This window comes from Salvelinus alpinus, chromosome 17 (genome assembly GCF_045679555.1).
Source record: "Salvelinus alpinus chromosome 17, SLU_Salpinus.1, whole genome shotgun sequence".
In the NCBI taxonomy this organism is placed as follows: domain Eukaryota; kingdom Metazoa; phylum Chordata; class Actinopteri; order Salmoniformes; family Salmonidae; genus Salvelinus; species Salvelinus alpinus.
The window spans coordinates 32,492,701-32,510,230 of NC_092102.1; the positions used below are offsets into that span (position 1 = coordinate 32,492,701).

Below are 17,530 nucleotides of genomic sequence, written 5' to 3' on the forward strand. Positions count from 1 at the left end.
TGACCTGTTCACCGGACGTGCTACCTGTCCCAGACCTGCTGTTTTCAACTCTCTAGAGACAGCAGGAGCGGTAGAGATACTCTTAATGATCGGCTATGAAAAGCCAACTGACATTTACTCCTGAGGAGCTGACTTGCTGCACCCTCGACAACTACTGTGATTATTATTATTTGACCATGCTGGTCATTTATGAACATTTGAACATCTTGGCCATGTTCTGTTATAATCTCCACCCGGCACAGCCAGAAGAGGACTGGCCACCCCTCATAGCCTGGTTCATCTCTAGGTTTCTTCCTAGGTTTTGGCCTTTCTAGGGAGTTTTTCCTAGCCACCGTGCTACTACACCAGCATTGCTTGCTGTTTGGGGTTTTAGGCTCGGTTTCTGTACAGCACTTTGAGCTATCAGCTGATGTAAGAAGGGCTATATAAATACATTTGATTTGATTTAGTGATACATGTATTACATAAAGATGGCAAGATGCAGTAGATGGTATAGAGTACAGTATATACATATGAGATGAGTAATGTAGGGTATCTAAACATTATATTAAGTGGCATTTTTTAAAGTGGCTAGTGATACATTTTTTACATACATTTTTCCATTATTAAAGTGGCTGGAGTTGAGTCAGTATGTTGGCAGCAGCCACTCAATGTTAGTGATGGCTGTTTAACAGTCTGATGGCCTTGAGATAGAAGCTGTTTTTCAGTCTCTCGGTCCCTGCTTTGATGCACCTGTACTGACCTCGCCTTCTGGATGATAGCGGGGTGAACAGGCAGTGGCTCGGGTGGTTGTTGTCCTTGATGATGTTTATGGCCTTCCTGTGACATCGGGTGGTGTAGGTGTCCCAGAGGGCAGGTAGTTTGCCCCCGGTGATGCGTTGTGCAGACCCCACTACCCTCTGGAGAGCCTTACGGTTGTGGGCGGAGCAGTTGCCGTACCAGGCGGAGATACAGCCCGACAGGATGCTCTCGATTGTGCATCTGTAAAAGTTTGAGTGCTTTTGGTGACAAGCCGAATTTCTTCAGCCTCCTGAGGTTGAAGAGGCGCTGCTGCGCCTTCTTCACCACGCTGTCTGTGTGGGTGGACCAATTCAGTTTGTCCGTGATGTGTATGCCGAGGAACTTAAAACTTACTACCCTCTCCACTACTGTCCCGTCGATGTGGATAGGGGGTGCTCCCTCTGCTGTTTCCTGAAGTCGATCATCTCCTTTGTTTTGTTGACGTTGAGTGTTATTTTCCTGACACCACACTCCGAGGGCCCTCACCTCCTCCCTGTAGGCCGTCTGGTCGTTGTTGGTAATCAAGCCTACCACTGTAGTGTCGTCTGCAAACTTGATGATTGAGTTGGAGGCGTGCATGGCCATGCAGTCGTGGGTGAACAGGGAGTACAGGAGAGTGCTCAGAACGCACCCTTGTGGGGCCCCAGTGTTGAGGATCAGCGGGGTGGAGATGTTGTTACCTACCCTCACCACCTGGGGGCGGCCCATCAGAAAGTCCAGTACCCAGTTGCACAGGGCGGGGTTGAGACCCAGGGTCTCGAGCTTGATGACAAGTTTGGAGGGTACTATGGTGTTAAATGCTGAGCTGTAGTCGATGAACAGCATTCTCACATAGGTATTCCTCTTGTCCAGATGGGTTAGGGCAGTGTGCAGTGTGATGGCAATTGCGTCGTCGGTGGACCTATTGGGGCGGTAAGCAAATTGGAGTGGGTCTAGGGTGTCAGGTAGGGTGGTGATATGGTCCTTGACTAGTCTCTCAAAGCACTTCATGATGACGGAAGTGAGTACTACGAGGCGGTAGTCGTTTAGCTCAGTTACCTTAGCTTTCTTGGGAACAGGAACAATGGTGGCCCTCTTGAAGCATGTGGGAACAGCAGACTGGAATAAGGATTGATTGAATATGTCCGTAAACACACCAGCCAGCTGGTCTGCGCATGCTCTGAGGACGCGGCTGGGGATGCCGTCTGGGCCTGCAGCCTTGCGAGGGTTAACACGTTTAAATGTTTTACTCACGTTGGCTGCAGTGAAGGAGAGTCCGCAGGTTTTGGTAGAGGGCCGTGTCAGTGGCACTGTATTGTCCTCAAAGCTGGCAAAGAAGTTGTTTCGTCTGTCTGGGAGCAAGACATCCTGGTCCGTGACGGGGCTGATTTTCTTTTTGTTTGCTCTCCCTATTAACAGATACTGTGGAGGGAGTCAGTGGAGAACTACAGCAGGAGCTAATGGCAGAATTTAAGAGTGAGCGAGAGAACGAGAGAGAGAGAAACGGAAAGAGAGAAAAATTTGGCAGCACAGTAGTTTTTAAAATCAGAAATCTACCTTTTGTAAAAGCCTACTTTTTCACATTATCTTTTTTGTTGTCTCTTGTTTTTGGCTGTAATTTGCATTAATGTGCTCCAAGCTGAGTGGAGAGAGAGACGCAAGGGGGGTACAGAATTGCTGCCTAATCAGTCAATTCCAGCTAGGTGTTTGTGTGAGTGTGTGTATGTGAATGTCTATGTCTATGTCTATGTGTGTGTGTGTGTGTGTGTGTGTGTGTGTGTGTGTGTGTGTGTGTGTGTGTGTGTGTGTGTGTGTGTGTGTGTGTGTGTGTGTGTGTGTGGGACATGTCTAGCATCCCAATGGCGGCCTGGGTAATGAAAGCATCATTACTATGAGTAAAGCTGGGGCGACTCGGCCCCTGAGAAAGTGCTTACTGAGGTCTGAGAGCAATGCCTCCTGTCTCCACTACTCTCTCATTCTGCCATTAGTCCCAGGCTGTCTCCGTGTTTACCAGGAGATTACTGGAGTATTTTGAATAATATAAGGTGACATAATAAACCACCCCAGCCGTGATCAGTAAAGTAGGGAGTTAAGCAGGTAAGGGTTGTTTGTGAGGAGAAAACAGCTTCTGCTGGATGTCAGTGACTGGCTTTCAAATCAAATCAAATCCTAACAGAACTTGATAAGTGATGCATCTCCATCTTGGTGAGTGTACTTGAGACCTAAATAGTTGCATTAGCTCCCTCTAGGCATCAGCTAACACAGTCTTGAAAGCAGACAACCCTGGTTCCATAGCATGTCGGTCACACACAGAGCTCAGCAACCAAGTCTGTCAATCAAGGCATCTAACAGGACCAGCAACCAAGTCTGTCAATCAAGGCATCTAACAGGACAGGACCCAATCCCAACCACACCACCAGCAGATAGTAAAAGGGCCCAGTGATATAAGTGTCATAGCTCATCCCCAGCACCAGAGGATTTAGATGAGAGGGAGAGGTGGTAAAACGCCTGCTTGTCAGGAGGGAAATGAGCAGGCGTTGGTTCACACACACCCATTCTGCTTTTGATGGGATTAACCCATTGGCTCACAGCCCTGCACCTTTCCGATATGGAGAGAGAGCTGTCAATCAGAGAGAGCTCAACGTCTCCGTGGTTAGTGGCCCACAGACCTAAGTGGCTAGCTAAGGCATTTTATGGTAGATGCCACGTTAGGAGAATGTTGAGAACACCAATACACACGGACAGTAGTGGACACAGTGCATGATATGATATCTGTACCATTACCATTTCAATGAATATGGTTGACTGTGATGGTTTGTTAGAGTCTCAACATTTTATATTATTACCGTAACTACCTATTTATTACATATCACACACACACATGATGCAAGTGGAGAATGGCGATAGATTAGCATTGGAATAATAAATATGAATAGCTTACCTCACCCTTTACAGACTGAAAAACTATTTTCACGCCACTTCGCTACCGAAGTGACTTTCAGGTTAGAATTTACGCAGCAGGTTAGGAAACTGAGTAAAAGGTTAGGAAAATGGTTAGGGTTAGCGAACATGCTCTCCTAACCTGCTACGAAAATCACTTGTGTGTCCCCTTTACGGTAATTAGGGGAAACTCTCATCCAACGTTAGGGCAATAGCGGAAGCCAGTGAATCAGGTAGCTTGATTTAACTACCACTCCACTGTGTGTCTTTAAGTGGGATTCTCCGGCGCCGGGCGAGAGGAGGGGTTGGAGTGACGCTGGCTACGATGCCTTTGCTCTTTGGTGCTGAGCTGAGCAACGCTCTTCACCTGCAGATGAGAGAGCGAGGGAAGTAGGGACGGGCTTTCTACTTCTGAAGAGCTTACCACTGGAAGCGCGGAGCACAGGGGGAACAAACCAGCTATCACAAGGCGGGGAAATTATACAATTACCAGAGAAGAAATACGAGCCTTTTCCAGCTCAAGCAGCCTCCGCTTGCTTGCAACGATGAAAACTGTCTCCATTCTCATGCTGACAGCAGCCTTACAACTGGCCACGTTTTGGGTGAGATTTCCCATTTTACTATAACATTATGGAAGTGTTGCGCTCCTATGCTGCTCACAGTGTAACAGAGCGCACATTTTTAGAGACAGTTAAAATGTGTTGGGTTGATCCTGAACTTGTTTATTCTATTTCGACTGACTTGTTCTCCAACACAAGAGCTTTCTTTTCGAAGCGCAGTGTCAGCCTTTATATTTAATATTATTCCCCAACAAGATCTGCCATTGAATGAGAACTGTCTTTCGTTTTCTCACACAACACTCAACCTGGTCTCAAAGCATTTCGTATTAGCATAGCACAAATAATGTATAGTGTATAGCGTAGGCTGGAGGAAATGATTTATGAATATTCTCACCACCGCTTTACCCCTCAATCAAATTCTGACTGAATTGATGCCGTGCGCTAGATACCCTCACATGGGCTATGTATTATCTTGTTAATTTCCTTGATATTCATTGAGCGAGTGATAATGGTGCGAAATGCTGTGTTTTTTATTTCCTTATTTTAACGAAGCTGTTAGTCTAACGTTACCTCCACACCTCACAAATGCCACTCGCTAATGCAACTAGTTAGCTACTTAGGCTATAGGATTTTCCTATCCTTAACTCGTTTGTTATATGAGCCAACTTTATTGAAAAAAATATTTTACTTATGTCCTATGTCCAGCTCCAAATATAGCATTAAAGTATAAAAAGGCGAATGTTTAATTTGCTATACGTCAAAAACTAATTACATTCTCCGCAATCCAGTAAGAGGGACCGTTTTGGTGTTCCAAACTTGCTTGGTGTTGCCGGCGTATAGTAGGGCGCAGTCGGGTTTTGTCTTCCCCACACATAACATGCAGTCTGCCTCCTCTAGCCCAGTGGCGTGATCTAGGGTCGCCTGGATTCCGCATTGTTGGAAAATGATAGATGCATTGGCATTTCAATGGTACGCTTGAATTATCATCGTCATTAGGCTACCAGGAGTGACAGATGTGTGGTATGGATATCACCATAGTACAGCTCTAAAGTTATTTAAATGGAGCTGAAGCTTTCCACTGTAACTAACGTGTATCACACACACGCACATCACTCACGCACACACACACTCAACTGGTGTGTGTGTGTCGTCTGTGGGCGTGTGGAGGCAGCATTATTTATCCCACACAATGAGCCCTCATTAAATTCTCTGTGCCCTCTGGCAGTTTGAGTGTCATTCCCAGTTAGTGGAGAGAAAATTCATATCAGATAAGCTTCCACCTGCTTCCAGTAGATACCTCCACTGCCCCCTGTAGTGAGGACCCTACCAAACCACACCTGCCAGTACTCAGTCTACCGGGTCTACGGGATAAATAAAAACAACTTTCATGTATTGGACAAATGTATGTTGAATTAGTGTTTAATTAATTAAAAGCACATTTAAAATGTGTAACAAAAATACTCAGCTGCACATTCAATCCAACTTGCTTTAATGCTGCACTGGAATTTGTCTATAAAGTTGTTAATCAAAACTGATCCCTGATTTGGATTGAATAGGGCTCAGAGTCCCAGTATGTAGACAGACCCCTTGATGGTGGTCTGGGGGAGATCTGGAGCAGGGTGGATCAGCTCTGCAGCCACCAAGGGAATATCTTTGTTGTGGTAATTAGGTGTGTGTGTGTGTGTGTGTGTGTGTGTGTGTGTGTGTGTGTGTGTGTGTGTGTGTGTGTGTGTGTGTGTGTGTGTGTGTGTGTGTGTGTGTGTGTGTGTGTGTGTGTGTGTGTGTGTGTGTGTGTGCGTGCGTGCGTACCCGTGCATGTGTGCATCCGTGTCGTCCACACACTCCAAATCCCTTGAGTGCCCATATCTGTTATGTCTGTTCCCCCTGTCCTATTTCCAGACTGTAATGAACAATGGGGAGAGTGTTAGGTCAAACAAGCCTCGTTCTCTTCTGATTATTTGAAAAGTGTTATGTTATCTTGATATTCACTGCCGAACAACTGTGTATTTATTTCACCTGAATGCCCCGGCAGCAGATAGATCACATTCACAAGCCCAGTGGTGGAAGGGGAGCCATGGTAATCTCTATCTCTCCTGTATAGCTGCTGCCAAGACATAAGCACTTTCCTTCAGCTTTCAGGGTCAGAGAAGCAACTGAATCCATGGATTCCATGTTTCTAGATGTCTCACCAACAATGTATTCTCTTTTCTCTCCCAGGGGACTAATGGAAAGCTCGTGTCCAAAGCCCCCTGCAGACCCGGCTTCTCACAAAGTTTTTACTACGTGCTTATTTCAAGGGATGTACTGCAAGGCCGGAGCATACTTCAAGGTAAGTTCTTTAACTTTTCACTTCTCTCTTTCAGAGGAGAGAGCGGAAGGCGAGCACACAAGCTGCTCCCCGCTTTAATGACAGTGAAAGGAAATCTGGATAATGGCATTTGCTTCGTTTCTTGTGGTGCCTCGTGAGGTCGACTCACTTTCCGAGACAGAGCATGCCTCCCTCCATCAAGGCTTGCAGTGGTGGAGTGTGTGTGTGCAGATGTGCAGGGATTTTAATTGCTTTTTATTTGAGGTTGATTACGTTGTTACACGCATTTTTACATTATTTCAACATTTATAAAAATACATTCACATGCATTGCACGCATATGGCCACACACATGCGCATACGCACACCCACACGCCTACACACACAGGATCCGTTGCAGAAGGCTATAGTGTGCTTTGTGCAGATGTTATTTTCTGGAGCTGCAGGGTCAGTGTATGTCAATGTATCACTTTTGCAATGCTGGGCTCAACACTGCTTTAGCAAATGAAAACACCTTTAATCTTCTCTTGTTCTTCTCTGGTTGTCTTTCAATTAATTGAAACAAATATCACTTTTTCACTGCTGTAGTGTTTACTTTTGAACATTCAAACACAATACCCCCCTCTAGCTCACTTTTGTGAGGACATTTAATGCAGATGATCACGTTGGTGATGTGCATCATCCACCATCACCACCACCTTCTCCAACACCATCACCACCACCCCCATCACCACCACCCCCATCAGCACCACCACCTCCAGCACCACCTCCATCATCACCACCATCAGCACCACCACCTCCAACACCATCACCACCACCCCCATCACCACCACCCCCATCACCACCACCACATCAACACCACCTTCAACACCACCATCATCACCTCCTCCAACACCACCATCATCACCAATACCACCACCATCACCACCAATACCACCACCATCACCACCACCACCACCACCACCATCACCACCATGTTTGTCTTGACTTTTAGCCATTTAAGCAATTACTCTGTGAATCAACTTAGTTTGAATAGCCGATAGTGAAGGAAATCTAATCGACATCCTGTGTCTGATCTCGCAGGGCTCCTGCAAATATAGGCTAATTAGAATCTTCTATTGATCCCAATGGTTTTACCTCGTAGCCCCACTAAGCTGCATTGTTGTGCTGGGGGCCACACAATAGCTCTTTGGTGGGTCGGTCTGCTGTATCTTAGACAGCTGAACTGTTCACTTTTACTCTTAGAGGCCTGTTAGAGTCACAGCTGGATCCAGTCTCTGACATGCACTGTGATCCTTCAGATATCATTAAGTAGATACCATCATGCACTGTGATCCTTCAGATATCATTAAGTAGATACCATCATGCACTGTGTTCCTTCAGACATCATTAAGTAGATATCATCATGCACTGTGATCCTTCAGATATCATTAAGTAGATACCATCATGCACTGTGTTCCTTCAGACATCATTAAGTAGATATCATCATGCACTGTGATCCTTCAGACATCATTAAGTAGATACCATCATGCACTGTGTTCCTTCAGACATCATTAAGTAGATATCATCATGCACTGTGATCCTTCAGATATCATTAAGTAGATACCATCATGCACTGTGTTCCTTCAGACATCATTAAGTAGATATCATCATGCACTGTGATCCTTCAGACATCATTAAGTAGATATCATCATGCACTGTGATCCTTCAGACATCATTAAGTAGATACCATCATGCACTGTGATCCTTCAGACATCATTAAGTAGATATCATCATGCACTGTGATCCTTCAGACATCATTAAGTAGATATCATCATGCACTGTGATCCTTCAGATATCATTAAGTAGATATCATCATGCACTGTGATCCTTCAGACATCATTAAGTAGATATCATCATGCACTGTGATCCTTCAGATATCATTAAGTAGATATCATCATGCACTGTGATCCTTCAGACATCATTAAGTAGATATCATCATGCACTGTGTTCCTTCAGACATCATTAAGTAGATATCATCATGCACTGTGATCCTTCAGATATCATTAAGTAGATACCATCATGCACTGTGATCCTTCAGACATCATTAAGTAGATATCATCATGCACTGTGATCCTTCAGACATCATTAAGTAGATATCATCATGCACTGTGATCCTTCAGACATCATTAAGTAGATATCATCATGCACTGTGATCCTTCAGATATCATTAAGTAGATATCATCATGCACTGTGATCCTTCAGACATCATTAAGTAGATATCATCATGCACTGTGATCCTTCAGATATCATTAAGTAGATATCATCATGCACTGTGATCCTTCAGACATCATTAATGATCCTTTAGACATCATTAAGTAGATACCATCATGCACTGTGTTCCTTCAGACATCATTAAGTAGATATCATCATGCACTGTGATCCATCAGACATCATTAAGTAGATATCATCATGCACTGTGATCCTTCAGATATCATTAAGTAGATATCATCATGCACTGTGATCCTTCAGACATCATTAAGTAGATACCATCATGCACTGTGATACTTCAGACATCATTAAGTAGATATCATCATGCACTGTGATCCTTCAGACATCATTAAGTAGATATCATCATGCACTGTGATCCTTCAGATATCATTAAGTAGATATCATCATGCACTGTGATCCTTCAGACATCATTAAGTAGATACCATCATGCACTGTGATACTTCAGACATCATTAAGTAGATATCATCATGCACTGTGATCCTTCAGACATCATTAAGTAGATATCATCATGCACTGTGATCCTTCAGACATCATTAAGTAGATATCATCATGCACTGTGATCCTTCAGACATCATTAAGTAGGTATCATCATTTTCATGGCAGATGGAATTATACAGATGTGTTTTTCTCATCCTTTTTTATTGGCGCGATGAGGGAATATTGTGTCATGATTTATACTGTTCTGTGTAGTTTAGTTATCATTCAAGGTATTTGGACAGTTTTCTGGCAGAGGAATAACTCTCAATGGTGTTATAACAGTGTTATGTGAGTGTGTTATGGGAGTGAGTCGATGTGTTTGTGTCCATGCATTTATTAAGTGTGGGTATGTGTGTGTTTTAGCTGGTGATCACAGTGGGAGTGAGGTAGATAAGGGGTCTCTGAATTTAGTCTAGTATTGGCTACATAGAGGCCTGGCTGAGACAGCGAGTGCGAGAGCTACTTGTGAACACGTTCAGTATGCAGCAGTGAAGTTATCAGGCCAGCAGGGGGTGTCAACACAATCGCAAACAATCACTGAGCCAGCCATCACTGGTACACAGGCTGTACAACTCCAACCTGCCATCACTGGTACACAGGCTGTACAACTCCAACCTGCCATCACTGGTACACAGGCCGGACAACTCCAACCTGCCATCACTGGTACACAGGCTGTACAACTCCAACCTGCCATCACTGGTACACAGGCTGTACAACTCCAACCTGCCATCACTGGTACACAGGCTGTACAACTCCAACCTGCCATCACTGGTACACAGGCTGTACATTTCCAACCTGCCATCACTGGTACACAGGCCGTATCTGCCAGTTTACACTAGTTAGTAAGTTTGTCTGTTACACCTTTCTAAGCTCACATTGCAAAAGGCAATGAGAAAGAGATATATGAAATCCCAGAAGTATATGTATGCTAGAAAGATCAGCCACTTCTAAATCCTGTCTCCATTTTCTCTTGTTTGACAGAGATGTTTAAAATGGGCAGTTAAAATGACCCCAGACTGGTTTCCCCACCGAAACAGACATATAATCCATATAAACCCTGGAATCCATTACAGGAGAGCGTAGAGGCAGTTATGGTTTTACTTATCTGACGTTTATGGCTTGTCTGTTCCTCTGTGTTATTTTAAAGGCCCCTGTAGGAGTCACATCTCCACTTCCTTCAGGTCACAGCTAACGGAGACTAGAGACACACCGTCATATGGGTGTCTGACCACACAGCTACAGTGGAAACGCACACGCACACACACGTATACACACCCACATGTATACACACACACATGGATACACACACACGTATACATACACACGTATACACACACATAAATACACACACATATATATACACACACAGTGTGATTTACAGGGTTCGGCCGGTGGATGTAACTTTGGTAAGGGTGTCACAGGAAGCTCCTCTGGAAAGACTTTAATAATAACATTGTTTAACCCAGAACTGTCAGGCAGGGCAAATAATAACATTGTTTAACCCAGAACTGTCAGGCAGGGCAAATAATAACATTGTTTAACCCAGAACTGTCAGGCAGGGCAAAGAGTAACATTGTTTAACCCAGAACTGTCAAGCAGGGCAAGAGTAATGACACACGCATGCACACATGCACGCACGCACACATGCACGCACGCACGCACGCACGCACGCACGCACGCACGCACACACACACACACACACACACACACACACACACACACACACACACACACACACACACACACACACACACACACACACACACACACACACACACACACACACACACACACACACACACACACACACACACACACACACACACACACACACACACACACACACACACACACACACACACACACACACACAGACAGATGAGGGCAGGCGTAATTGGAGAGACAGAACAAGGGCCTGGGACGTGACAGGGGTTTCAGGGTCTTGAGAGGCAGAGGGGGAGAAGGGTAAAGGGTCAGGGGGAGATGGACAGGGAGGGGGGTTGGGTTTATCATAGTAGGCATAGGGAAGATGAGCAGATGGTTATCGGCATAGTGCAGGGGAAGGTTGCAGGGGACTAGGTGCTAGGTACTTGACTCTAGGAGAGATTACCATGGAGGAGCATTAGGGAGTTAAATTATGACTATTGTAGCTTAGGGGCTTCTTCAAGCTTCAAGCTGGGGGTCATAGGTTGAGCAGTCATTGTAATGTTGGGGTGCTGAGGAGATAAGATCGGAGGGGTGGAAGGTTAGAGTGGGTCCTCACCCCCCGACAAGAGGGACTGTCAGGAGTTCAGTTGAGGGTGCCCAGATTCCTTGCTGTGACTGGGCTTCATTACAGGGCTCTCAGATATGACATGTTCTTTATCATAGAGACACAGACCCTTAGAGTCAGAACACCGCCACACCTGGTTTACATCAGCTGGGGCTACAACACGGTCTGATTGACAAACACGCCTGTTCCCACAGACCAACACAGAGATTTCATCACCTAGGATCCAGGAACCAACTTCACATAAAATCTGCATCAGTCACAGCCTTATTGTGTTAAATGGTTTGGTTACAGTATGTCTGATATTTAATGCTCTCTGCAGAGTGATCTCCTTGTGTTTTGAGCATGAAGTATTCTGTCTGCTTATTCAGCCCCAGTGTAGTGGGCTATAGTGGGTCCAGGCCAGATTGAACCGGACAAACAGAGCTAGGTGGTTTAACCTCATCCTACGTGTCCCTGTGCTGATTCTATTACTACTAATGAGAGCCATGTCATGTGGTTTCAGCCCAATGGGCCTGGTCCTTTGTTTGGGTTGGTGGTGGTTTTGGGCAGTGTCAGTTATACGTGGGTGTGTGAATGTGTGTGTATGTGTCTGTATGTGTCTGTATGTGTGTGTGTGTGCACTTCACTATTCTGGCCTCAAATGCCCGCCATTCTTTTTTAATAACAATCCCAATGGAATACACACTCTCACTGAATTGACCAGTTGTTTGAATCAGGCCCAGTACCCCATCACCTAGAGTACCCACTGGGCACACACTGGTTGAATCAACATTGTTTCCACATCATTTCAATGAAATTACGTTGAACCAACGTTTTATAAATGTTGAATTGACATATGTGCCCAGTGGGTAAAGGCCTAACAAAAGAAAGGCATAACAAATTTGTTGGAGGACATGATCATGTGCTTTCTTGGCCAGACTCAACCTCTAGGCCTTTACAGATAGGCACGCTCAGTTATCCTCCAGGCTACCTCAGGGGGAAGGAGCTACGAGGGTGCCCAAACCAGGAGAGATGTCCTGGGATTGAGGTCAGGAGTGTGCAGACAAACACACAGGCACACAGTTTGTGTATGGCAGTGCAGTACACTACCAGACACAAACACATGCATGTGTGTAGGCAGCCAGGCAAACATGCACGCCCACACACATACACTCACACATTGCATGTTCATTCCATAGTGTACAGTGGCTTGCAAAAGTATTCACCCCCTTGGCATTTTGAAGTAGATTTTTTGGGGGGTTTGTATCATTTGATTTACACAACATGCCTACCACTTTGAAGATGCAAAATATTTTTTATCCTGAAACTAACAAGAAATAAGACAAAAAAACTGAAAACTTGAGCGTGCATAACTATTCACCCCCCAAAGTCAATACTTTGTAGAGCCACCTTTTGCAGCAATTACAGCTGCAAGTCTCTTGGGGTATGTCTCTATAAGCTTTGCACATCTGGCCACTGGGATTTTTGCCCATTCTTCAAGGCAAAACTGCTCCAGCTCCTTCAAGTTGGATGGGTTCCGCAGGTGTACAGCAATCTTTAAGTCATACCACAGATTCTCAATTGGATTGAGGTCTGGACTTTGACTAGGCCATTCCAAGACATTTAAATGTTTCCCCTTAAACCACCTGAGTGTTGCTTTAGCAGTGTGCTTAGGGTCATTGTCCTACTGGAAGGGGAATCTCTGTCCCAGTCTCAAATCTCTGGAAAAATGAAACAGGTTTCCCTCAAGAATTTCTCTGTATTTACCGCCATCCATCATTCCTTCAATTATGACCAGTCTCCCAGTCCCTGCCGATGAAAAACATCCCCATACCATGATGCTGCCACCATCATGCTTCACTGTGGGGATGGTGTTCTTGGGGTGATGAGAGGTGTTGGGTTTGCGCCAGACATAGCGTTTCTCTTGATTGCCGAAAAGTTAAATTTTAGTCTCATCCGACCAGAGTACCTTGGCGAACACCAAACGTGTTTGCTTATTTTTTCTTTAAGCAATGTTTTTTTTTCTGGCCACTCTTCCGTAAAGCCCAGCTCTGTGGAGTGTACGGCTTAAAGTGGTCCTATGGACAGATACTCCAATCTCCGCTGTGGAGCTTTGCAGCTCCTTCAGGGTTATCATTGGTCTCTTTGTTGACTCTCTGATTAATGCCCTCATTGCCTGGTCCGTGAGTTTCGGTGGGCGGCCCTCTCTTGGCAGGTTTGTTGTGGTGCCATATTCTTCCCATTTTTTAAATAATGGATTTAGTGATGCTCCATGGGATGTTCAAAGTTTCGGATATATTGTTTTATAACCCAACGCTGATCTGTACTTCTCCACAACTTTGTCTCTGACCTGTTTGGAGAGCTCCTTGGTCTTCATGGTGCCACTTGCTTGGGGGTGCCCCTTGCTTAGTGGTGTTGTAGACTCTGGGGCCTTTCGGAACAGGTGTATATATACTGAGATCATATGACACTTAGATTACACACAGATGGAATTTATTTAACTTATTATGTGACTTCTGAAGGTAATTGGTTGCACAAGATCTTATTTAGGGGCTTCATAGCAAAGGGGGTGAATACATATGCACGCACCACTTTTCCATTTTCCATTTTTGGAATTTTCATTTCACTTTACCAATTTGGACTATTTTGTGTTTGTCCATTACATGAAATATAAATAAAAATCTATTTAAATGACAGGTTGTAATGCAACAAAATAGGAAAAACGCCAACGGGGATGAATACTTTTGTAAGGCACTGTATCAGTGACCCCCTGACACTCCATTCCTAAGGCTGCATTGTGGGTGTCAACAGATAGGCAAACAGTGACACTGATCTCATTCAGGTTTTGGTTTAGTGTGGGTTTCTATTTTTCCTCCCCCCCTCACCTTCCTACTCGGCTGTTAACTCCTGCCTGCTCTCTCGTATCCGTGGAATATTCTGGTGCCGCGCTGCCCTCCGCAGGGTTAAATCACCCACTCACTCCGAGGCTGGGAGACCTGGCAGTGAGGGCTTTAGCATTCAGAATGAAACAAATTGATTTGAGCTGCAGTTTTTCCAGGGTAATAGCTCCTAAATTCCCTGTCAGGTTGCATTCGGAAACCCCCCGGTGACGAGTCTTTCTCGCTGCGGTCCGAAAGGCTTGCTGGAGAAGGGCTTCCTTGTATCTCTGAGGCGGAGCTCTGTAGTCATGTGACACACCTATAGATAATCACATAGAAAGGGCTGCTTGTGTGATTCTGCTGTAGTGTGAGTACAGTTACCAGTTTACATTTAACCATGGATATTCATATTAGTTTTGAAACCAGTTTTCCAGAATTTCCTCTATTGCAACCAACTGTTGATTCACTTACCATATCCAAAGTAGATAGAGCATACCACTGCATTCATGACAGTGTATGCAGAGGGTAGAATCCGGGCCATACAAACACAGACCAATGTTGTCACCTGCAATAAATAATGTATCTCTATAGTATCCTGGCTCTACACCACACATCAAAAATACATTCAGGACAAAAGTCACTTTTTCTAGTGCTACATTCAATGGTTCACCGAACTTAGGCCAAACACACCCTTTTTTGGTGATTCACTGTTTTTGGCTGTGTGGACAGAACATATAGTTGGCAATGAGGCCCTTTATCCACAAGTTCTTCTGACTCTGGGGAAGTAGATACAGGGCCTCATTGCCAAAATCCCGAAGTATCGCTTTAAGTGTGCTTTGAAAAACAGACTTACAGGAGTCTGAAATAAAATATGTGTTTTTTCTCTTCCTTCCCCGAGCTAACAGAGGTTGGAATGGTTCTTTTTTCTTTCCTCTCTCTCAAACCGAATTAACATGGTTTTGATTTCCTGTTTACACATCTTAAACCCCAAATCTATACACAGCACAACCACAGGCCTTGGTGGTTCTATTGTCTATTAGAGGCCATCTCACTGCATTCAGACAAGGTGGGAATCTTTGTTCTGTTGCTTTCTTTCTCTTTTGCTCTTTTTTTCTCTCCCTCAAATTCTTTATCTGATTTATTCTCCCTTTTCTTCTTGTTCTCTCTCTTTCTCCCAAGTTGTCTCATTCTCTCTCTGTTACCTCTGTCTGTTGATGTCAATCTTTCTCTTGTCATCTTGGGGTGGCAGGGTAGCCTAGTGGTTAGAGTGTTGGGCTGGTAACTGAAAGGTTGCAAGATCAAATCCCTGAGCTGACAAGTCAAAATCTGTTGTTCTGCCCCTGAACAAGGCAGCTAACCCACTGTTCTTAGGCTGTCATTGAAAATAACAATTTGTTCTTATTAACTGATTTGCCTTGCTTAATAAAAAATGATCTTTCTCTCATGTTTCACAGACTTCCTCCGTATCATGTCTCATCCACCCCTCCATCCTACCAAGTTTCAAATCTGTTAGTTACAGTATTATGAGAATTTATCTTTTTTATTTATGTGTTTAACGTTGTGAAATCATGTGGAGTAAATTCAGTGTCTCCCACCCCAACTGTTTTAGCTATTTGTGGACAACTCAGCTTTTCAGACACATAAGTTCTCCTTGATGGGATTTGTAACTGACATTACATTTTGTTGAATGTTGGAGTTGAGCAGTGATGGACACTGCAGTACTGCAGTCCTGCTTTATACTCAGTCAGGTCAAAGGTTAATGCTCCCTTGGGGAGACGCTTGGAATCTCCAGTCGACACAGATGTACTAAACATGTAACTTCAGCTGTGATGTATGTGTGAGATGATGAATGTAGATTTTCCAGTGAGGCTCGTAAAGATGTGTGCTGCGATGAGTTAAGCATATGGGTGGGGGGGTTTGTTTGGTGGAATATGGTTGAGCTTGGGTAGTGTGTGTGTGTGTGTGTGTGTGTGTGTGTGTGTGTGTGTGTGTGTGTGTGTGTGTGTGTGTGTGTGTGTGTGTGTGTGTGTGTGTGTGTGTGTGTGTGTGTGTGTGTGTGTGTGTGTGTGTGTGTGTCAGGGAGCAGGGCAGGGGTCCATTGCCACCGTGGAGGTGAGTAATCCACCAGTGCCTGTGAGGCTTCCCCCTACCCGGTCATTAGTAAGACATCCTGTAGGATAGGAGAGCAAGCAAGTGGTAGACATTATTTTTTAATTAGATTTTCGACATCTTCTCCCCTGGTCCCGAGAGGAGGAGAGAAAGAGATTGAGTTACTGTGTGGTGTGTGAGAAGTGTGCGTACCTTTCATCTGCTAGGTGCATTAAGAGACCTCCTGGCTGGTATGGTGTCCCTTATGGGGTCCTGGAGGACTGGGGTTATGGCTATACTGAAGACCTTAAAGCAGTTTCAATACTTTACATGGACTCCAGACTCTTAAATGCACAGATGGCCCTTATGTGCTTCAAGGAGGGCGGCGAGATGACAAGAGGGCACTGGTCTTGAGAGACACACACACACGCTATGCACATACATGTAAACATGCACACAAACACATACACACATACATTATCCTGCTGTGTGTCTGTGTGAGAGCAGTGGGACTGCGGGAGGTTGTTGTGGCCGTGGCAGATTAGGCGTGTACAGTGGCTGTGTTAAACTGTCTCTGCTGTCTGGGCTGAAATAGTTTAGTTGTTCTGAGGAGCTAGCGAGCTTCTCATTCCCTGGGCCCTGGGCTGTTATTCTGTCTGGAATACTCGGGACGGACAGAGATTATGCCGGCACGATAACGATAAGCTCCAAGGCGGTTTTCTCTTTCCTCAAGAGTCCCACTGACCATGTCCTTCAGCAAGGCTGATCGTATAGAAAAAAAATCCTCTCCTCGCAACACGAGAGCTGGAGCTGAGGAGGCCAGGGATAAAGCTTTATACGATCCAACACACTGTCCCTTATTTAGTATTCTCTTCACATGCACACATGGACACACACACAACATATATGCACGCCAATACGCGCTCGTACACATACACATGCACACATGGACACACACACAACATGAAAATGCTAGAAAATGGTATATCATAGACTAA

The 17,530-nt window shown here is 44.8% G+C and overlaps 1 protein-coding gene across 1 annotated transcript in view; it reads left to right on the top strand.

The window, feature by feature from the left end:
* Window positions 1-4,022: 4,022 nt before the first annotated feature.
* The window catches only part of LOC139542785 (cadherin-4-like), a 537,007-nt gene continuing 523,499 nt past the window's right edge, over window positions 4,023-17,530 (top strand). The window contains exons 1-2 of the mRNA XM_071348612.1: window positions 4,023-4,301; window positions 6,477-6,588. Of these exons, the coding sequence (XP_071204713.1) occupies window positions 4,245-4,301; window positions 6,477-6,588 (169 nt within the window). The 5' untranslated portion in view covers window positions 4,023-4,244. The remainder of the gene's footprint in view (window positions 4,302-6,476; window positions 6,589-17,530) is intronic.